Raw genomic sequence first — 22,500 nt, 5'->3', positions numbered from 1 at the left:
AGAAATCAGTAGAATTCATCTGCTTAACACTCTCTCTCTCTCTCTCTCTCTCTCTCTCTCTCTCTTCTTTTTTCTTTTTTCTCCTTCTCCCCCATAAATATCTCGAAAATCGCAAAAGTTTCCCATTGCTTTCTCCTTCAATAACCGCTATATATTATTCTGAAAGGTCTCATCTTCTCGCCTTTACAATGAAATATGAGATTCACATGCCTGGCTTTCGCTCATATTGAAAGAGAGAGAGAGAGAGAGAGAGAGAGAGAGAGAGAGAGAGAGAGAGAGAGAGTTACACTCAGGTAAGCCTGAGTCATGCACAGGAAGGAAATACTCGTATGACTGGACGGACGAAGCTCCCAAATGATAGGAATCAGGCTCACGATCTGCTGGACTCGTGAAGAAGGATTCCAGTCCTCCCTCCTTCCATGCGAGAGGCGTCATGAAGTCCTCTCCCCCCTCTATGCGAGTTGTCTCATGAAGTCCTCTCTTTCAATACAGTTAGTTTCTTGATGTCCTCTCCCCCACCCTCTATGCGCGTAGTGTCATGAAGTCATCTTTCCTTCCATGGAAGTAGTGTCATGAAGTCCTCTCTTTCAATACTATTAGTGTCATGAAGTCCTCCCCTTTCTGTGCAAGTAGTGTCGTGAAGTCCTCTCCTTCCATACGAGTAGTGTCATGAAGTCCTCCCAACAATGAATAAATGACTAAGTCTAACACGTATTAGATTACTGAGGAAAAGTAATGTTAAGGAACTTGTACAAATAATTATCTTAGCCTGTAAGCAGGGATCAGCGAATCTGGGGTCTTCATTATCGTGGCCTGGCTACCTACTGGTCAATGTCGCGCTGGTTTTGGCTATAGCACGTGACTTTGCGAGAGTGAAACATAAAAATAGAATGACCTCGATGATACTCTGCAAAACGTATTTCACGAATTCCGTACAAGTATACAACAGAAATCAATGGCTTCGTAAGAGAGCTGTTGGAAGCCTTGTGGGTTGCCTACGAAACTAAAATCCTTTGATTTGAGAGTGAATATAAAGACTTCCCAGGTATGGGAATATACGAAGGTGGGTGACCTCTAAATTGTCAAGACGGAGATGTTCAGGCTACAGGTACATCGAAGAGTAGCTTAAGTTTCCTTAAATCAGAATGAACTAACACCATAACATATACTTGTCAAAAGACGTATCGTGAAAATACACATATACGAAGGGTGGTCGACTGCCAAATTTCTATATTTTGCTTAGTGTTTCTACGTTGAGGTAAACAAGGACGAATGACAATTAGAAAAAGATGTTCATTGGAAAATTGAAAGTAAAGAAAGACAATGTTTAAATGGAAGGAATAAATTAGCCTTTGAGGGCAGAATGAAATAATTGTTTCTGAGGGGGGAATATGACTAAATAGGAGGAGGAGGAGCTGGAGGAGGAGGAGAGAGAGAGAGAGAGAGAGAGAGAGAGAGAAAATCTAGGAAATAAGGGAAGGAGTAATGAGTAGCAACAGAGCTATTCACTGTTAAATACTGGACAGATATAACGAGAGCCGTCTGGTAAATGACTTCGAAACCAAAAGTCCAATTCACATTGTGATGAAAATGTCAAAGAAAACTGTTAGAAAAATAAAAATAATGAAATAAATATAAACAAAGCAATTGAAGAAGTCCCAGCAAGACAATTACACCAACATTAACAACAGTTTTATGGGCTATTTAAAATAAAAAAAAAACGCACAAAAAAGGAAATTTTGTTGAAAATACTGGCCAGAGCGAATTCTGTTTGATTTTTATTAGACAATATTTGTCGGGAGGAGAGGATGATGCTAGAAGGCAACCCCAGCCCCCTCTGGTCCCCCTATCTTTCTTTCTCTCTCTCTCTCTCTCTCTCTCTCTCTCTCTCTCACACACACACACAATATTTGTCGAGAGAAGAGGATGATTCCAGAAGCCTCACTGACTCTCTCTCTCTCTCTCTTCTCTCTCTCTCTCTCTCTCTCAGTATTTGTCGACAGAACAAGATGATCCCAGAATCCGGCCTGACTCTCTCTCTCTCTCTCTCTCTCTCTCTCTCTCTCTCTTCTCTCTCTCTCTCCCAGTCTCGGCTCTCACTCACCGCCTGTCTGGGAGATTGGAATAAGCAAAGATTAATGGAAATCCTTGAGAAACAAAACAGCTTAGAAAATGCTAACCCAGTGTCCTACTTTCGTCGATTCCCAGAACAAATACGTCATGACATTTTGAAGCTACTGAAATAATGACTTGTGACCGCATTCCAAATGCTATACTCCATATAAATGCCGTGAGCGAGCATTTAAAGGTCCTCTAGTACTGATTGGAATGTTCAACTGTGCCATGATGCAAACGTCACACACACACACACACACACACACACACACACACACACACATATATATATATATATATATATATATATATATATATATATATATATATATATATATAATTTCCATCTTATCATCTTGAATTTTTCATAATGCTTGTTGTGAAAAAATTCCAGAAGTTTCACATAGTATTATGAATGTTACAAATATGCTACGTGTACATAGTATGTATATATGTAGTATATGATATATATATATATATATATATATATATATATATATCTATATATATATAATATATTTACATATATTCATGTCTGTGTATGCATCATACGTAAGTAACTAAGAATTCAAGACTGTCTGAGTACACAAACAGTTGTAGCTATACCTTATCGGTAGGACAGACCTAAAATATGATGATCAGATTTAATCAGTATAACATGTACAGCATTTAAACCTTGACAGAGAATTTATCTGAATAAACAAACCAATGCTTGACTGAGTCGGGATCACCCCAACAGAACGCAACCTTCTGGAAGGATAAAGTCTGCTTAACACAGATTTTGATCCGAATTTTAATGGACTAGGCCTTGGTTCATTGATTACCTTCCGTACAAAATTACGAGGAAAACCCTTCAGTGAGTTTTCGAGTGACCGTGGAGGCAAGCAGGCAGGCAGGCAAACAGACTTTGGAAAAATCTAGACATTTGGAGGCGTGTGATGGAAAAAATTGCAGCTTTATAGAGGCCTTAGTTCCCGTGACATCACCGTGCAAGATTCTGTTGACGCTTCCACGTACGTGTTTATGCTAACACAAACACACATACAAACGCAGACTTATATATATATATATATATATATATATATATATATATATATATAAATATGTATATAACAATTATACATACTATATACATATATATATATTCATATGTATAATAACATATATATATATATATATATATATAAATATATACAATATATATACAATACATACATATATATATATATATATATATATATATATATATATATATATATATATATTATATATATATAATAATATATATAATATAATATACTTTTGATAGCAGTAAATGTAAAAGCATATAGATCTCATCTTACTTAAAGACGTTAACGCTTTTTAGTTGAATGCAGATATATATATATATATATATATATATATATATATATATATATATATATATATATATATATCTGCATTCAAACTAAAAGCGTAACGTCTATAAGTAACATGAGATCTAATATGCCTTTTACAGTTACTGCTATCAAAAGTATCACCACCGGAATAAGGGAAATTAATGATAATTATTGATTAACGATAAAACGAAAAAAAATATATTAATGTCTCTCTCTTCTAAGCTCCAGCCTTCTTGTTAAGTTTTATTGATTCGTGTCATAGTAAAAAAAATCGTTCATTCTGGTAAATAATTCATCTTCCTCTTGACTTCCTTTTTTTTATATTTCCTCCGTCAGTTTCTTCCGTGTGTAGATATTCTGTTCTGAGGAAGCTTGCCTTATATGTTAATTGATTTTTGAGGTTTGTTTCATATGAAAATCTGTTTTGGTGCAAATACCAATAAAAACTAAAACTTAACTAGAAAGTATAACAGGCTTTAGTTTCCCTTCCTTCCTCTATTACACACTTCAAGAAGCAATCACGCGCAGTTCACACTCCATTAAACGATCCTCCATCACTCATATTTCGACGAAATTCACGCAAGCAAACAAAAATGCTCGATCAAGCACAAGTAATCGCTCGGTAATACCCCTCCCTGCATTCCAGAACTCCCGACATGTCATAAAAAAACCTTCCATACATTCGAGTATCCAGCCATATCACCCTTTTTTCCAGCGAACTTTCCAGGATTCGAATTCCATAACCGGATCGATCCAGATCCAACTTGGATGACGATTAAGGTCTTGTATCCTTTACTGCACGGTTCTTTTTATGTATCACTTCCTCTATTTTTTTTTTTTTTACTTTTTTACGTAATGGCCTTGCATTGGGTAACGTGACTGATGTTCTGTCTCCTGGTGCAGTGTGTTACCTGTTATGGCTTTTTTCTTCAGTGGGGTTGTGACTTGCTTACAATCACAATAACAACAACAATCATGATAATAATAATCTGTTATGGTTTATTCAGTGGGGTTGTGACTTGCTTACAATAATAATAATAATAATACTAATAATACTAATAATAATAATAATCGGATATGGTTTATTCAGTGGGGTTGTGACTTGCTTACAATAATACCAACAGCAATAACAACAACAACAACAACAATAATAATAATAATAATAATAATAATAATAATAATAAACCTGTTATGGTTTATTCAGTTGGTTATTACTTGGCTACAAAACAACAACAACAACAACAACAACAATCATAACAACAATAATAATAATAATAATAATAATAATAATAATTTAATAATAATAATAATAATAATAATAATAATAAAAAAAAAAAATAAAATAATATAATGGAAAACAAATCCACAGTTATGTAAATGTACATATATTTTAGTTTAAAACCAGCAAAGATAGCTTTCAGGAATCTGTACGGTTCCCCTTATCAATCTGACACTTTGATATAACTTTACAGCGAAGTAAACAAAACAGGAGTTAAAAATTAAATGACTTGTTATTAACAATGGAACCGGTCGTCAAGTACATTTACATAACTGTGGATTTGCTTCTCCCTTCGAAGACTCGTGCTACTATGAGGATTTTTTATAATAATAATAATTAATAATAATAATAATAATAATAATAAATAAAATAATAATAATAATAATAACAAACCAGTAATGGTTTATTCAGTGGAAAATTATAACTTGGCCTGCAATAATAATAATAATGGGTTAATGATAAACCTTTGGTTTACGGCTTATTCCAATGGGGTTGTTGACTTGCTTACACTTATATCCACAGCAATATAATACTCATATATATAATAATAGTGATAATATAATAATAATAATAATAATAATAATAATAATAATGATAATAATAATAATAATAATAATAATAATAATAATAATAATAATAATAATAAAATTATGGAGGGCTGTGATAGACACCCCTAAATTATTATTATTATTATTATTAAAATTCGTCGATTTGCCTCAAGTCTTGAAGTAACTCCATTTTGATAATAGCAACAGTAATACTAATAGTAGTAAATAAAATATTTTCTAACCACTCTACCTCTACTTCCTTCAGATTCCTGCTAAAGTGGTAACTGTTCGTGAATATCCTCGAGTTCCCAAATCACCGTTCGTTCCCGTTTATGAAATCAGGAATCGTTACTTAAACAGAGAACAAGAAGTAGGCTTGTTTTTGATGTCAGGGAGTTCAGAAGGCAATATCTTATGGTTGCTATCTCTCTCTCTCTCTCTCTCTCTCTCTCTCTCTCTCTCTCTCTTTCTCTTTTAAACTTGTCCCTAACTTGGATTTTATTGGTAAAACTGACGAAATTACTGGACATCTGAAGTCGGTCACCAACTTTCTCTTGCGGGAGTTTCAAAATTTTTTTTTTAATCCTTAAAAGATCACGAAATTATTAAAAATCACTGCTGAATCTTTAAAAGAGAAGAGAATTATGAAAATGACAACTAAATCCTCTGACGAAGAGGAGACTCGTTGCACTTCTGTGCTGTGCATTGGAACCTTGAAAGCTTAAAACGTGTGAACGGAAGTGAGTCATACGTTAATTCTTCTTAATTTTTTAAAAAATGAATTAAACTTCCTTCTAAGTTGCGACATGTCGTTTTGTTTATAGGGAGGGAATTGCGTTATCTCTCTCTCTCTCTCTCTCTCTCTCTCTCTCTCTCTCTCTCTCCACACACACATCATGGGCCCCTTAAGTTATAAGGAATACGTTCGTGAACCTTTGTAAAATAGATATAAATTTTAATAATATTTTTTAATATTTTATAAAATTATCAATTTAACAGAGGTTGCCTTCAGTATGACATGGTAAGATTCTGCACTGAAGTGATAATAATTAATGCTACTACTACTACTAACTACTACTAATAATAATAATAAGCCCAATAGTATTCAAATTCCACTTAATGACAGGGAAACCCCACTTTTTGGATTTTTTTTATATTTTGTTTTTATTTTTACTCAGTGATTCCGTTTCTCTTAATAATAATAATAATAATAATAATAATAATAATAATAATAATAATAATAATAATAATAATAACTGACATTTTTCTATTCTAATGGATTCTCTTTTTATATAGTGGGGCTCTTTCTCTTAATAATAATAATAATAATAATAATAATAATAATAATAATAATAATAATTAGGACATGATTTGGCGCATCAAAGTAGCCTTGACAGAAGACAAAAGTTTCGCGCATGCGTCACACCGAATGTACTTTCTTTCTCCCACAGGGGAGGTTAGGGTTACGCATATTCTAATTAGAACGATTCCGTCGTCCCCCACCGGTCTCCTGAGCAGGGGGTAAGCAAGCACTCGTTGGTAAGCGATGAGTTTACCGAGTTTTATTTTAGCGAGGGAAGCGTTGCTTCACCTACTTTTATTTTAGCGAGGGAATGACGATATCTTCTTATTTTTACTGTGAGAGAGAATCACTGTTTGTTTTGAGTGGTGAGTTATCATTTATAGAAATCTACCCTCGTGACATTAGGGGCCTTGATCAAGAATCAGCTTTTTCTGGAGAGAGAGAGAGAGAGAGAGAGAGAGAAGAGAGAGAGAGAGAGAGAAGCTCTACTTGTTGTGAGTGTACGACTAGATATGTCTTTACGCTAGCGGGTTTGATCACGAATCAGCTGTTTCACACACACACACACACGCCAGAAAGAGAGAGAGAGAGAGAGAGAGAGAGAGAGAGGAGAGAGAGAGAGAGAGAGAGAGAGAGAGAGTCTCTGCCTGTTTTGAAGGCAAATGCTTCTTTATCATTTTTATGATATGCAGAAATCCAAGCAGAACTCCGATTAATATCGATGGGAAATGGATAGGACCAGCTGCCACGTAAACTAGAATGCTTGATTACGTATGCATTTTCTTCCTCGATTCTCTCGCAGAAATAAAAGCGAAATTAACCCCCCCTTCCCCCCTCCCCCCCCCCCCCACCCCCACCCCAATCTCAACCCTAAAGACGCAGCGGAAAGTCTTGCTGCAGTTGACTGATTTCGCCAGAATCAACTGGGAAATGTTCCCATGTAGCGTGTGTTCGTATGTATGTTTTGTACTACGTGAACGGTGTGATCGTAGCTCGTGTTCGTTTTGAAAACAGTAGCATTTTAACGAGAAATATACAGGTTTGCTTGCGTTTGTCGTCTAATCAAACCAGTTGAAAACAGTAGCATTTTAACGAGAAATATACAGGTTTGCTTGCGTTTGTCGTCTAATCAAACCAGTTGTCTAGATGCACAAGCACACACGCACACACACGTACATAAACACACACACACACACACATACACACATTACCATGATACGTATACAAGCATTAAGCTGCAAATGGCCTATAATATCCAATTCGCTCTACCTCGAAATTAATATATTTTCATATATGTTAACCGAAGGGGAATTTTTTAGTCGATGATAATAATTTCGTCCTCTCGTGGATTCGAACCGGCGCACAGAGGAGAAATCAGGACTTCAGTGACCTTACCTACCCGGCCAACGAGTGAGGTATAAGTGGATACTGATTCCGACCTAACAAATTGGATATTAAACACCATATGTAGATTAATGCACACACACACACACACACACACACACACACACACACACACACACACACACATATATATATATATATATATATATATATATATATATATGTTTGCATATGTATAGGTAATTATGTAGTATATACGTACGTATGTAATCACTTTTATCAATTATCCTCAAACTACTCACAGTAAAGTCATTTTTTTAGCTTCACGTATTCACTTGGTAAAGCAGTTTAGCAATGTTACCGTAGTCCCTTTGTTTGATAATCACCTTTTAAACCATTGACAGCATCCGAATTGGTTATGTTTCAGTGTCACTGTAAAGTTATGAAAAGTGGGTCACTTCACTCTTCATAAGAAAAACAGACCCTCTTTCAGTATCCTGTCCTTGAAGCGTTAGTCAGTAAGTCCAGTCAAAAGTTATTTATAATCAATCAGAAGTGATACGTAAATTTGATGGATTGAGAGCAAATTAATGACTACTGGAAATAGATGGCCATTGAATAACTGCAATTAAGTGGTTTTACTGGAGAGGATATGAAATAACTTCATTAAACTTAGACACGGTTGAATTCGTTTCTGTATTAATGAAACTGAGAGTAAATGAGCCTTCTTCATCCGTAGGAAAGAAAAATATAATTTCGTTATCGACCCATAAATTCATATATATGATGATAGTATCTGAGAAAATGATTCTTTTATTAAATTTATATGCATGCAGCCTCAAATAGAAGTGGATACTTTTTTTTACAGAATTAAAAAGTGTTTATTGATATAAGTTATTGATATAGTAAGTTGCTTTGGAAGACACTTGTGATTCTCAGCAGCACTTTAAAAGATACATTAGCTCTATCAGTGAAAAACAGTGAAATTGTTATCAGTCAAGTAAAGTGTTCAGTAACAACAGGTAAAAAGACATTTTATGAAGAGTGTGTGAGATGCCTTCGCTTGTTTCTCAAGGTAAGTTCAAAGGGATTTAGTATTATAGATATAAGAACGCACGATTGTGTTGATCATACATATGTATGATTGTGATGGCCATATGACCTCTTAAATTAGCTACTTTATAATATCTTCGATAGGATTTTTGCTGTAACTTTTGTGAAGTCTGAATGAAGTTGTGTAAAGTCTGCATTTTGTCAAAGTGAGATCTGAATCCATGCTAATTAGGAAGCAGAGATAATAATACATTGATTTAAGAGGTTATTTTGTCATAAACAATACCCAGATTTAGTAAATGTCTCCAGTAGACTTTATGTAATGCATGTTTGATTTCACATATCCAAGTTTGGTGTATACACAGGTATGAAAACATTCTATCTAACCACAACACAAATATGGTTTGATTTGAACTAGTTTAATTTACTTTCCAACATTATTTGGCATTTCATTTCTGTCAATATTATTGACAACAGGCTCCCTGTTCAGCATGACCATTTTCAATGCAGTTACGCAATCCGAATCTCTTTGCTTTTATAAGCCTTACGCAATTTGAAATAAAATGGGATTTATATAAAAATTAAAACGATTTTGTTTTCTAAATTTTATTTTCTTAATCTTATACACCTTGAGGACTTTCTGTAAAGCTTCTCTAAGTGTATTTTAGGTATCAAAGTACAAAAGTAGAATCAATATATATATATATATATATATATATATATATATATATATATATATATATAATATATATATAGAAAATTTAGCTATATATATATATATATATATATATAATTTATTTATATATATATATATATATATATGATATCTATATATATATATATATATATATGAGGATGAGTGCGCATTCAAAATATTAAAAAGCTCAGATCTTCATATATAGTAACTTTCAAGCCTAAAATAATATTTCACATAATAATTAATAAAGTCATCAAGGTCTTTTTTTTTTATTAGTTATACTAAAACCACAACTAGAAAAACATGGGACATAATAGAATAAGTCAGAAAATGATTAAAAACTGGATTCTGATAAAATGGAAGCACATTAATTAACTGCGATTTTTCATAACTTTAATCTAAGAACTATTATACCGTGCTATTGCTCTATTATTATTTATGGATTACTTAACCAAGACTAATTCTCCTCATTTTCACGGCTTGGTGGACTCAGAGGAAATTGAGATCGAACCTTCAATATCTTATAATTTGTTCCAATGCGTCACAGATATGCTCCGATTGGCTGCACGGTTCGTCGGGAGAGGTGGAAATATGATGGTATTAAACACCTATTTTCATTTTATTTATTTTATATTTTTTTAACGTCTATTTCCTCATTTCTTTTGATTCATGATATCCCACTGCGTATCTTCATGTGAAGACGATAAGGAATATTTTCCTTCGCAAAAAGAAAGATCTGATAAAATTGAATTTAATTGAATTGAATATAACATTTAGGCCAAAGGCCAAGCACAGGGACCTATGAGGTCATTCAGCGCTGAAAAGGAAATTGACAGTAAAAGGTTTGAAAGGTGTAACAGGAGGAAAACCTCAAAGCAGTTGCACTATGAATCAAGTGCTACGAGAGGGTGGAAAGTAAGATGAAGATAGAGAATATGAAAGGAGGTACGATAAAAGGAACGAAAGTGGTTGCAGCTAGGGGCCGAAGGCGCGCTGCAAAGAACCTTAAGTAATGCTTACATTGCACCGCATGGGGTCCACTGACGGCAGTAACCCCCTGGGGGGTTATTTGATTGAAGGAACATTTTTTTTTTTTTTCGAAAGAAACTGAAGATATGACTAACTTTTTTAAAGATATTTCTATTTTTTATTTTTTTTACCATTTCCGTACGATTTGTTCTATCATAGTTTTTCTTCGCTCTAAAGATGCAATGGATATTTCACTTCGAAAAGGAAATAATCTGAGAGACAGCTATTTCATGAATGAAATTACGAAAATCATTTATCTGTGTACATTCTAACTTGCTAAAGAAATAAAATGTCCTTTACTCTATTATCTGTGCGATATAGTTTGTCATCGTTACTTTGTGAAATCATAAGAAGAATGTTGTGAATTTCGTCTGTTCATAGCTATTAATGCTATTAAGAGTTTTTGATTAATTTTAATATAGTGATCAAACAAAGTTGCCTGAATGTGATCTTCCTAATTTCGATCAGTGTTGCCAATCAGACGTACCTTAACCTGCCCTGGAGTGCTATATCCCATTTGACCACCTCCTGGAGTGCGTGAGATTATAAAGATAAAAAAATTATACACCGGCCAGGTTGTTCTTGATTATGCAAATATAAATCATATTAGATTAATCGCTAAACATTCAGCTTATAAAGATACGAAACTTTCCACTTGAATTATATTATAGTAATGAACTCCAGTTTTGAAGTTTTGAGAGAAATGATTACTGTTATCTGGCTATGTAATGCGTATTTGAAGCTTGATGCTGTGGTACATTTAAAACAGTCAATTAATATTATTATTATTTTCATTGTCTTTCAAAATGCGCTCAGTCTATTGCATAACTATACTCTGTTTTTTTGCCATTTGTCCATCTGCCTGTGGTGGTCGCGCATGGTAACACTGCGTCCCGGGCTTTAAATAGTTACGCTATGTGTAAGTTTTAAGGTAAATAAACGGATATCTTGGTGTACATTTGCAACTGAAAAGTGTTTTGATAATTTACTGTATGCGAATATTCGTTAATATTCGAAATAGGATATTATTTAAAGCCCGGGACGCAGTGTTACCATGCGCAAACACCACAGGCGGATGGACAGATGAAAAAAAAAAAAAAAAAAAAAAAAAAAAAACAGAGTACCTATAAGTAAATTGCTAAACAACTTGCTGATCAGTATTTTGTAGAAAATATTATCGCGAGAGCATCGGTTTAATTCGACCTCTCGTTGTATATACATTTTGGATAAAAAGCAAATCGGTTCTCTTGTCGTGGAGGTTTACGCAAACCAATTCTTTCAGACCTTAAGCAATCAACACCAGGAAACTGAATCATAATTCCATTTCAACCAACAACATAGGAAGCAGGAAATTTCTATGACGCCGCAGAAAGACTTGTGTCCTTCAAATTGCTCTTGGGGCTTCACCTGTGGCTGTCCGCTGCATAAACACTAACCGGCATCTCGAAACCTCCGAGGTAGCGTTCATAAGCTACTTCAATGGAGCGGAAAAACATCGCCAAGCACAACATGCCTATATGACAATGATATTTCAATTGAATTTGCTTTTGGCTAAATAATATACCGAAATATAAACAATGCTCAAGATGGAGTTTGAAGAAAAAACGAAACAAATGAAGTGCACTTGATGATAGCGTGCTCCACAGGCTCGAAACTGACTAATGGACGAGAGGCCGTGAGTGTTATGTGTATGTGTATGTGTGTGTGTGTGTGTGTGTAAAGAAGCCAGGAGAGGCATTAAACGGTTCTCTCAGCTGTGACGGGTCAGCCATCCATGCGCTGGGACGTGCGCGGAACCGCTACCGAACTTTATTCGATTTTTTTTTTTAATCTCTATTTGCTTCCAGTTAACTTCGAAGAGGAATATAGTATCATAAAATGATAGTCTTTTTTTCCACATATTTATAGATAAGTGTGCATTTCATAAGATAAAAACTTTAGTTAACTTCCATAAGAGACGAGTTGGTATAATGACATTAACTTACATTACGAATAGGTAGTTAGACCTATAAGGCTCTCATGTGCGGTCATAAAGAACGAATACGTATTCGATAGACCAGCTTACTAGATGCTTACTGAATTCATAACACTTACGGACTTGGTGACATACATCACTAAATATAGCAGTGCGGTTTTAGTGCAAATATTATTACCGTTAAGTTGTCCTTAAGCACTTCACTCTGATGTATCAAATTCATGACGGTATATTGGGAAAGTTATTGCAATAATTCAAATCATATCATGTCTAGAAATATATAATTTAAACAAACGTTAGCAAAAGAAACGTTTTTTTCAATTTAAGTATATAAATTGAAGAGAAATTTTGAGTTTTGTGGTTCAGCCCGTGATATTTGGTACTATCGATTGATTGCCTGATGACGTCATTTTCAAAGACGGTGAAATATCGAGCTTCTAAAATGTCACTCACTTCCAGACTTGGCAGTTTTGAGCTCTCTGAAATTTTAGTTTTTTTAACCTGACTATTTTGAAAATGCGAGGTTGTCATAGGTCTAAATGCTGACCGCGTTTCCTATGGGAGGTAGTACATGACTTTGTCGTTAAAGAAATAAATGAATTAATCCGTTAATTAGAAGCAGCATCTCCTTATGCATTTAGATATGATATAATCAGCCATAACCTCCATCTCGTCAGAAGTAAACACTCCGGACAATTCTACAGAAGGAGAGAGGCCAATTTCCACCGAACAAAGCGCCTCCAGATGAACGCACCCGCCGAAACTACGTCGAAAGAACGCAACCAGCGCTCATACGTCAAGGTGGGTGTGGAACTAGACTCAAGTTTCCACGAATCCTACCATAACGGACGAACGAATTTCCGTCGAAACGTGGTTTATAAACCACGCACACAAAACGCATGCTGGGTTTACCGAAGTAAATGACACCGCAAAACAAAAGGGTGTCTCGCAAAATGCAGGGTAGCGTGTGTGTCATGGGTCGCTTCTTTGCAAATGCACTGCGGTGCAACACGGGTCGTCATTACCATAGCCAAGGTCAGGGGTGGTGGCGTTCGTCAAGGGATTATAAAGCGGTGCATTACAAAAAGGCTGCAGGAAATTCCAGGTAAAATACTTGAAAGGGAGTTATTAATCACCTGAATGGGAATTGGTGTATTATAATGTACAATGTAGACAATCGAGCAAAATACTTGAATGGAATTATGGTATAATCTGCAATGGAGATAATCGTAATTAAAACAACAACATTATTATTATTATAATTATCATTATTACAACAACATCAATAATTATAACAATAAAAGACAACAACAGACAAATATACACAAACAAAATGGTCTTACGCCTAGTTCACATATGTCCACAAATTCAGTTTGCCAAAGAAACCACAAAATTATGAGATCATACATTCAAACAAACAAAAAATGAAAAGTGAAATATTCCTGTTTGTAATGTAAAGTGCGTGTAATTGGATAGTTAACGATTGATGTATAGCAATAACGCATAAAAGCCATGTAAATGCACTTGAATGTCCTTCTGTCTAGTTTTGTCTGTGTAGGCGCCTGCCTGTGTTACACACACACACGCACGAACACACACACACACCCTAGATCCTTCCTTGCTTCACGTATTAAGAGAAGCTTCTCTCATCCAACCATCGTCTTTTTATTTAAAAAATGACTCTAATTAAAAGTTTCTGAATTTTTCATTACAATCCTCGAAGTACAGCTTGTCTACTGGTATGTTGGTTATCGTCGTGGCATGTCGGCTGTTCGCGCCTCCTCCAGGGCGATGAGAGCACTGGTTCTGTATCATGATCAGTTACTGCTGTAGTGTGGAGTCTGCGGCGGGAGGTTGAAGCCAACATTCTTTGGAAGTTTGAATTTGCAAGTCGATGTGGGTCTGTGTGCCTGTTTCATGTGAATAGGTTTCATCTAATGAAATAATAAATTAATAATAATAATATTGTATCACTTGCAAATATGAGTCATTCTGTAATTTGTCCGTGGCTTATTTACTTATTCCTCAACGTTGTAAATTCATTTAATATTCTACTTCTAAATGTGTAACAGATAATCTTATGACTTGGCAAACTGACTCTTCTAAAAATCTACAGTACCGCGACCCCGTTCAGATATTCCGGGCGCGAGTTCGAGTCCTACTACGAACGTTAGAATTTCTTCATATTATTGTTACATTTGGATCTCGGGCTATGTAGTGAAACCCGTTTACGAAAGGTGTGATAAATTCGAGAAGTTAAAGAGAGTACTAAGTTTTAAGTTTATAATTACATAAGTAATTGGTGGAAAGTTATCTGTAGATTATACACACACACCCACACACACATACACACACACACACACACACACACACACACATATATATATATATATATATATTATATATATATATATATATATATATCTATATATACATACATACATATTGCCTTTTCATATTCCCGTGGTATTGCATCTACTGAGATGTTTTAAGTATATATATCATATAAATATGTATATATATATATATATATATATATATATATATATATGTATATATATACTGTATATATATATATAGATATATATATATATGAATTTTCATCACACCACCGTGATTCATATACATGCATTAAGCTACAAATGTCCTTTAATATCCAAATTCGCTCTACCTCGGAATTAATCCCCTTCGGTTAACTTATAAGAAAATATACTCAATTCCGAGGTAGAGTGAATTGGATATTAGAGGACATTTGTAGCTTAATGTATATATATATATATATATATATATATATATATATATATATATATATTACATATGTCATATGCATAAACGTATGCATACACGTGCATGCAGCATTGAAGTTCACCGACCTCGCGCTTCCAAAACATCACTATCATCGGTTGTTGCACAAAAAAGTGATCGTGACCGAAGTACAAAGCAACTGAAAACCGGATTATTTTCCCATGGTCATGTGACGTAACCCGAGTCATGCTACATGAGGTTGTGGATTCGCCCGTTTGTTTCCCGTCGTGTTTAAACTTCGGGAACTTGTGTCATGTCTTGTCTTCTTTTATTGACAGCTCTGAGCCGTCGTTGCTTCCTTGGTTTTCGTGTTAGGATATTGGACTCTGGTGGCTGCCTCTTTCTGTTCAGAAATGACGTAGATAGGCTGTGATATTTAGATAAAAGAGGCAGGGGTTATTGATTGTAAATATATATATATATATATATATATATATATATATATATATATGATTATTCTAACAGAATTAACATATCTAGTAATAAAAGGAGCCCACAGAAAACGCCAAAATATAGACAGTAAGTACTATATTTCAGAGACCTACCTAAAGTGAGAGAGAGACTGTAGTCTCTGAAATATAATAATTACTTTCTATATTTTGGGGTTTTTATGGGATCCTTTTATTAAATATATATAATATATATATATATATATATATATATATATATATATATATATATTACATATACATACTATAGTATATATATAGACAGATAGAATACGTATACATAAGTATAAATATTTTCATAATACGCATATATATACATATATATGTGTGTATGATTATATTGTATTCATACTTATGATTATGAAATCCAATCATGGCGCCAAGTCTAAACCTTCTGTCAACCACAATTTCAACCTGGCTTTTCTGGAGCTTCATAAACCAACCAGATTAGTCGGAATCCTTTTGACTCTCTGTTTTCTGTGATTTCCTTCTTGCTTACCGACAGTGACCCAAAAAAAAATCGGTACGATCTGCGCCCTTGAAACCATAAATATCACCAAATCCCGGTTTCCGTCTGTCGAATTCCTTGGCATTGCCTGGATTTTTAAAAATTTATAGGAGGTGTTGAAGACGGTAAGGTGGGGCGGGGTTTGGGGTTGGGGGCGGGGGGGGCTGGGGGGGGCGGGGGGTGGTCGCTGTGTCTGATAAATTCGAGGCTCGAAATGTTTTAAATCAGGTCAAAGGTGTCATTTTGCGTCGTGGGTCAAACTTGTTCTAAACATGTAATCAACAGGTTACGAATGAAGGATTAGAACTGATTTTCTAATTTTTCTTGAGGGTGAAAAAAAAAAAACGAAATTCTTTGTTCCCATTTTCTAAAAAAAAGTCTATTCTTGAATTATGCGAAATGGAGTGTTTTGATTATCACTTATTTAATTACATCAATTATTATCCTGTAAGGCAGAATGATTAGGTACACTGATTTTCATTTTGCTTGCTCAATAATAATGATGTAAACACAGAGAGAGAGAGAGAGAGAGAGAGAGAGAGAGAGAGAGAGAGAGAGAGAGAGATAGAACTCTTCCTCCTGTGTGGCTTTTAGTTTACTTCATAGTGCCACACTGGTAAAATCCAAAGTTGTGATTTTTAGAGTATTCGTGCTCTTACTTATTGCTTGCATATTTTACATTTCTGTAGAAATTCCTTTTTGGTGTTATGGTCAAATGGAAAATTCTTAATTACGTTGCCACACTGTCAGTTATTCGGTTCAATTTCTTAAAATGTCGTTTCATTATGCACTGAGGTTATACTTTTCCAAAGTATTGATTGAAACGACCAACTTTTCTTTTCTCTCTTTTATTCATTTCATATTTTGATTTATTTATGACCTAGCGTCTGACGTTTAGTATTCTTTCTGTAATATGGAAAAAGCTGGTGCTTATTTTCGAATTAAAAATCAATGCTTAACTTGAGATAAATCATATTTTTAACTTATCAAGATATGGCTACAGATTGATTAAGAATTAGGAAGTGGAGTTACAGCAGGTTTTTGGTCAAAGTTTCAGAGTTATCTTTCGTTAATCAGCGTTTTTAAAAATACCTAATTTGTTCAAGCCATCATGGTTGGGAACCAATTGCGTAGTTAATTGTCTTTTGCATGCAACTGCTCTGCTTAGCGCGTTACTTAATAATGGGGAGTGTTGCATTACATTTTGGCCTAGATTTTGATTTTGCTAACTTTATATAATTTTTTTGTGGCTTTTAGTATGAAATACAGGTTCGTCTTATCATTAGAATAACCATTTAGCCTTTTAAATATTTTGTAACGATTAAACACATACTAACATATATATATATGTATATATATATAATATATATTAATATATAAGTATATATATAACATATAAATACATGATAGTATATATATATATATATATATATATATATATATATATATATATATAATATATATATATGTGTGTGTGTGTGCGTCGTGCGTGTGCGTGTGTGTGACGTAGTATACATATGCAAGTAACAGTACAAAAACGATAGAGAAATGATATACATGAAGACCTACAAAAGATAGAAAAGGAGTTGAAAATTTTTCACGAGAAACGAGAATGAAGATATCTCATTTCACGTCTAACCCCGGACAAGAAAAACCCAAAGCAAAAACGCTGATAATGATGATGTATATGTTTTCACACGTTCACGCGTTTGTGCGCGCGCAATTATGGCGCGCCCTACATATCTTCTTCGTAAAACTTCATATCACATTAGGTCATTTGCAGTATAACCAGTACTTACCAAAACGACTATCTGTGTTCAGTGTGTATGAGAGAGAGAGAGAGAGAGAGGAGAGAGAGAGAGAGAGAGAGAGAGAGCGCCTAAATATGATAGACTAGGCTTTTTGTATTAGCCTACATTTCTTTTTTCAATTGTCTGTGTTGAAATGTGTACAAAAGAAAACATGCGCTATATATAACGCTCAAGAAAACCCCGGTGGTAGAGAGAGAGAGAGAGAGAGAGAGAGAGAGACTAAATATGGCAGACTAGGCTTTTTGTATTAGCCTACATTGCTTTTTCAATTGTCTCTGGGATGAAATATGTACAAAAGTAAACGTACGTTATATATACGCTCAAGAAAACCCCGGTGGAGAGAGAGAGAGAGAGAGAGAGAGAGAGAGAGAGAGAGAGAGAGAGAGAGAGAGAGAGAGAGAGAGAGAGACTAAAAAATAGTCAGAAAAAAATTGATAAAAACAATATAAAAAGAATAAACCACAGAAATCTCGCCGCAAAACTGAGGCTATTACCATCCATTATCTTCCGAGATGCGCATCTCGTGCGGCATTCCTTCGCTCGAAATAAACACCTCTAGTACCATGTAGCGGTTCAACTTGTAACTTTGATGTTCCAGGGAAGATGGAACTGTGGAATGAGAGCGTATAATAACGTGGCGTCTTCTATCTTAACAACCGTAATGAATTTTTTGGTAGATATGGAGATGTCTGGAAGGAAGTATATGGTAACACTGTTTTGGTATAATAGGAGATTTTAGGGACCTGGTTCTACGTTTAAAAAGTCCCAATTATAGCTTATTCATTCTATGTATAGTTATTCATATTATATCAAAAGCTTTCTCTAAAGCAAATAATATATTTCCATAATGATGAATCTTTGTGAAACATACAACTCATCGTCAAGCTTTGGAGCACTTTTAAATCACAAGCAGGCAAAAAGTTAACGCAGTCGTAAAAAATACTTTTTTTTTCGTTTTGTTTTTGCCTCTACACCTCGCTAGAAACCATACACGGAACGGCCTACTTTCCTATTTAGTTTCAATTTTTCATAAAGAGACTTACTAGCACAGCGATACTATGTATGGCAACTGCTTTACATAAATTTAACCACACCTTCCAAGATTTATTTACTTTTATTCAGATCACATTATTTTATAAGAAAAATAGTAATATTAAAAACTAAACGAGGCAAAAAATGAATAAGAGTAAGGATAGGAGCAATGTTGCACAAAACACCTCTCATTGGTAACCATGTAGTCGACAGAATAAGCAAAATTTAAAAGTAATTAATTTCTTGAAAACAAATAATGCAAAGTATTTAAAAAATTGGCATCATCTAATATTACCTAAAAGAGGCTTCTCATCTATTCTCCATTTCAAAGGCATTTGAAATGCTTATATTGCAAGATAAGCAACTTGTCATGAACAGTATGAAGCCTTAGAATTACGAAGAATCTTGGATATGTTATAGTTACCCATACAGTTACCCATATAACATCATAGAAAACTACTACTTAAATTTCTTTTCAATGGTAAACTATACTACGTTTATCGACACCACCACTAGACGCAGGAAACGAATATTAAACATTATCTTTATAAAGCTTAACATAAACAATTAAGCGGTGTCAGCATTGAGAAAGCGATGAGAAGGCTTATATGTCTTCATCAATCGCTTTCTCCCAAATAGACCCATGTTAGATTCACTTAACGTATCACAGGCTCTGGGTAGCCTACGCCCATTCCAACCGCATCACGCAAACTTCTGCTTAATTCCTCTAAGTTTAACACCAAGTTTATATGACCCATGAAATGCACGTAGTTTAAGCTCTCTCTCTCTCTCTCTCTCTCTCTCTCTCTCTCTCTCTCTCTCTCTCTCTCTCTCTCTCTTCTTCTTCTTCTTCTTCTTCTTCCTTCGGTAAATATAGAAATTAATATTACCATCAGAAATTCATATTTTCAAATCAACTATACCCCCAAAAAACGAAGTAGTAGTTACATATCCTAGCATTAAACATTACTAAAATGAAAACAAAGCAATGTTAAAGGATTTAAATAACTTCCATAATAAACAACTTAAAGCAAGATTCTAAGATTCTTAATTGCAGATAAAACAGAATTGTTTAATTTGTCTGACTGTCTGTGCATTTGAATAACGCAAAAAGTGATTTTTTTTTTTTTTTTTTTTTTTTTTTTTTTTTTTTTTTTTTTTCCCCTTTTTTCCCTTTTCCTTTTACGACATGAGTCTTCTATCCAGTTTTATTACGTAAAGCGTTGGGGCATGGTCCCGAAACCGTTAAAATACGCACTTTTTCTTTTTCTATTACGAACATGAGTCTGCTATCCTGTTTTATTACGTAAAGCATGGGGCATGGTCCCAGAAACCATTAAAATACTTCAACATCTCTATTTTTTACGGATCTTGTTTACGTTTGCAATCATTAAGTGAACATAAGGCAAGAAAAGAAACTGAGCAGATCTTTTACAGTATTTGTTCAGCAGTACCAATCTGAGTCTTTAATAAATCTTTTTTGGCAATTGAAAACATATCGTGAGTTAAATGGAAGAAGAAAATAACTGTAACTACGTAGTTTTTAAAACCATAAATATAGACCAAAGCCTGCTGCTCAGATCAAGGTCTATTGGCACATTTGAATAATGGAGTTTGGCAACACTGTTGCACTAGAGCGCCGGTGCTCCAGTGCGAAATTAACGCAATGCAAAATTAACTCCTTCCCATTCATGTAATGCTCTCTTTATGAAACGATTTCATGACATAATACTGAAGCGTATCACAAGAAAATTACCTTCGAGAATTGCCTTATCCGAGTGTCAAGGGAGCGCAATCATCTTCGCTCGTGATCAAATTGGACTTCATGCCGAATTCAGCCTGGTAATCACCTTCATGAACGCGTCCAAGTGCAGTGCGCAAGTTCGTTTTCCGTTACGTTTCGCCAGTTTCCGAGTTAATTCGATCACGGTAGAGTGGTGAACGTGTCACTGCAGACGTTTCCTTTGCCTCGATGCTGATAGTTATCAGATTTAGGCTGATGTTCGTGTAATTAGTTAACTCGGAGGAAGATGGAAAAGGAGAGGAGTAATGTAATTTAGTTTAGGAGATTACATCTGACTGTTTTCATTCCTGGTGTTCTCTCTCTCTCTCTCTCTCTCTCTCTCTCTCTCTCTCTCTCATGCATACACTCCGTCTCTTATTTTTTTCCACCTGTCGTAATATGTGAGAAAATAATCACGGGTTAAAGTTATCTATTTATATATATATACGTATATATATATATATATATATATATATATATATATATATATAATATTATATATATATATATATATGCCAAAACAACAACAATAAAACTTATAGTTACGATAACAAGAGGACCTTCCATCACAATGAGAAATAAAGGTACAAATAAAGATAATCTATATCAGGAGCGTGTTGCAAAAGTAAACATATTTCGTAGAAGCCATTGCCATAAGCTGTCAGCTTCTCCTTGGGAATCCAAATACCGATTAAACGATAATGGATAATGTTGTTATAACCAAATATTGTTATAAAAAAAAGTGTTATCATATCACCCAAGAAATACAGTTATCGCCGTAAAATATAAGGAGATCTACGGTAAAGGCGATATTTAAGACGACGGAAAATCAATTCTTGTCTCATTATCAACGATGTCTGTATGATTGTATAAAGTATCTGAGGAGCATATCTATTCTCCTGTATCAATAATACATAATGTGTACCGTCTTATCGTTCCATTTCAAATGTCAGTGCCTATGGGCTTTTATCAAACTACAGTAATTGCTTCGAAGCATTTAATCTGTAAGAGATGTCTATTGTGGTTAATTTACCTCTGAGTCAGATGTTATCAAATTGGAGAGTGACCAAGTCGTACAGTTTGAGTAGTGGTGAAATAAATCCAAAGTTATGTATGGGAATAAATGTATTCATAAATGAATCTGAACAGGGAACTTTCGGGAATATATTTATACTTATCCTGAAATATATTTGTAGATTTGTTTCTCCATTCAAGATTCGCGCTACTTTCAGTATTCTTTTTTAAATTTCAGTAGTGTAAAGACCTAAATATTATTATCAGTTACGTTGTTAATACACAATAAACCACTCTCTCTCTCTCTCTCTCTCTCTCTCTCTCTCTCTCTCTCTCTCTCTCTCTCTCTCTCTCTCTCTCTCTCTCTCTCTCTCTC

General features: G+C 34.4%; 1 protein-coding gene across 2 annotated transcripts in view; it reads left to right on the top strand.

Moving 5' to 3' along the window:
* Window positions 1-22,500, top strand: part of LOC135216388 (serine/arginine repetitive matrix protein 1-like) — a 168,938-nt gene that overhangs the window by 83,944 nt on the left and 62,494 nt on the right. Inside the window, exon 2 of one of the 2 annotated variants that reach the window (XM_064251661.1) lies at window positions 8,837-9,043. The exons of the other annotated variant lie outside the window; for it this stretch is intronic. Coding sequence (XP_064107731.1) covers window positions 9,022-9,043 — 22 coding nt within the window. The 5' untranslated portion in view covers window positions 8,837-9,021. The remainder of the gene's footprint in view (window positions 1-8,836; window positions 9,044-22,500) is intronic. 2 annotated transcript variants of the gene reach the window in all.

Source organism: Macrobrachium nipponense, chromosome 6, assembly GCF_015104395.2.
Source record: "Macrobrachium nipponense isolate FS-2020 chromosome 6, ASM1510439v2, whole genome shotgun sequence".
NCBI classification, from domain to species: domain Eukaryota; kingdom Metazoa; phylum Arthropoda; class Malacostraca; order Decapoda; family Palaemonidae; genus Macrobrachium; species Macrobrachium nipponense.
This window is presented reverse-complemented; position numbering and strand designations above follow the sequence as displayed.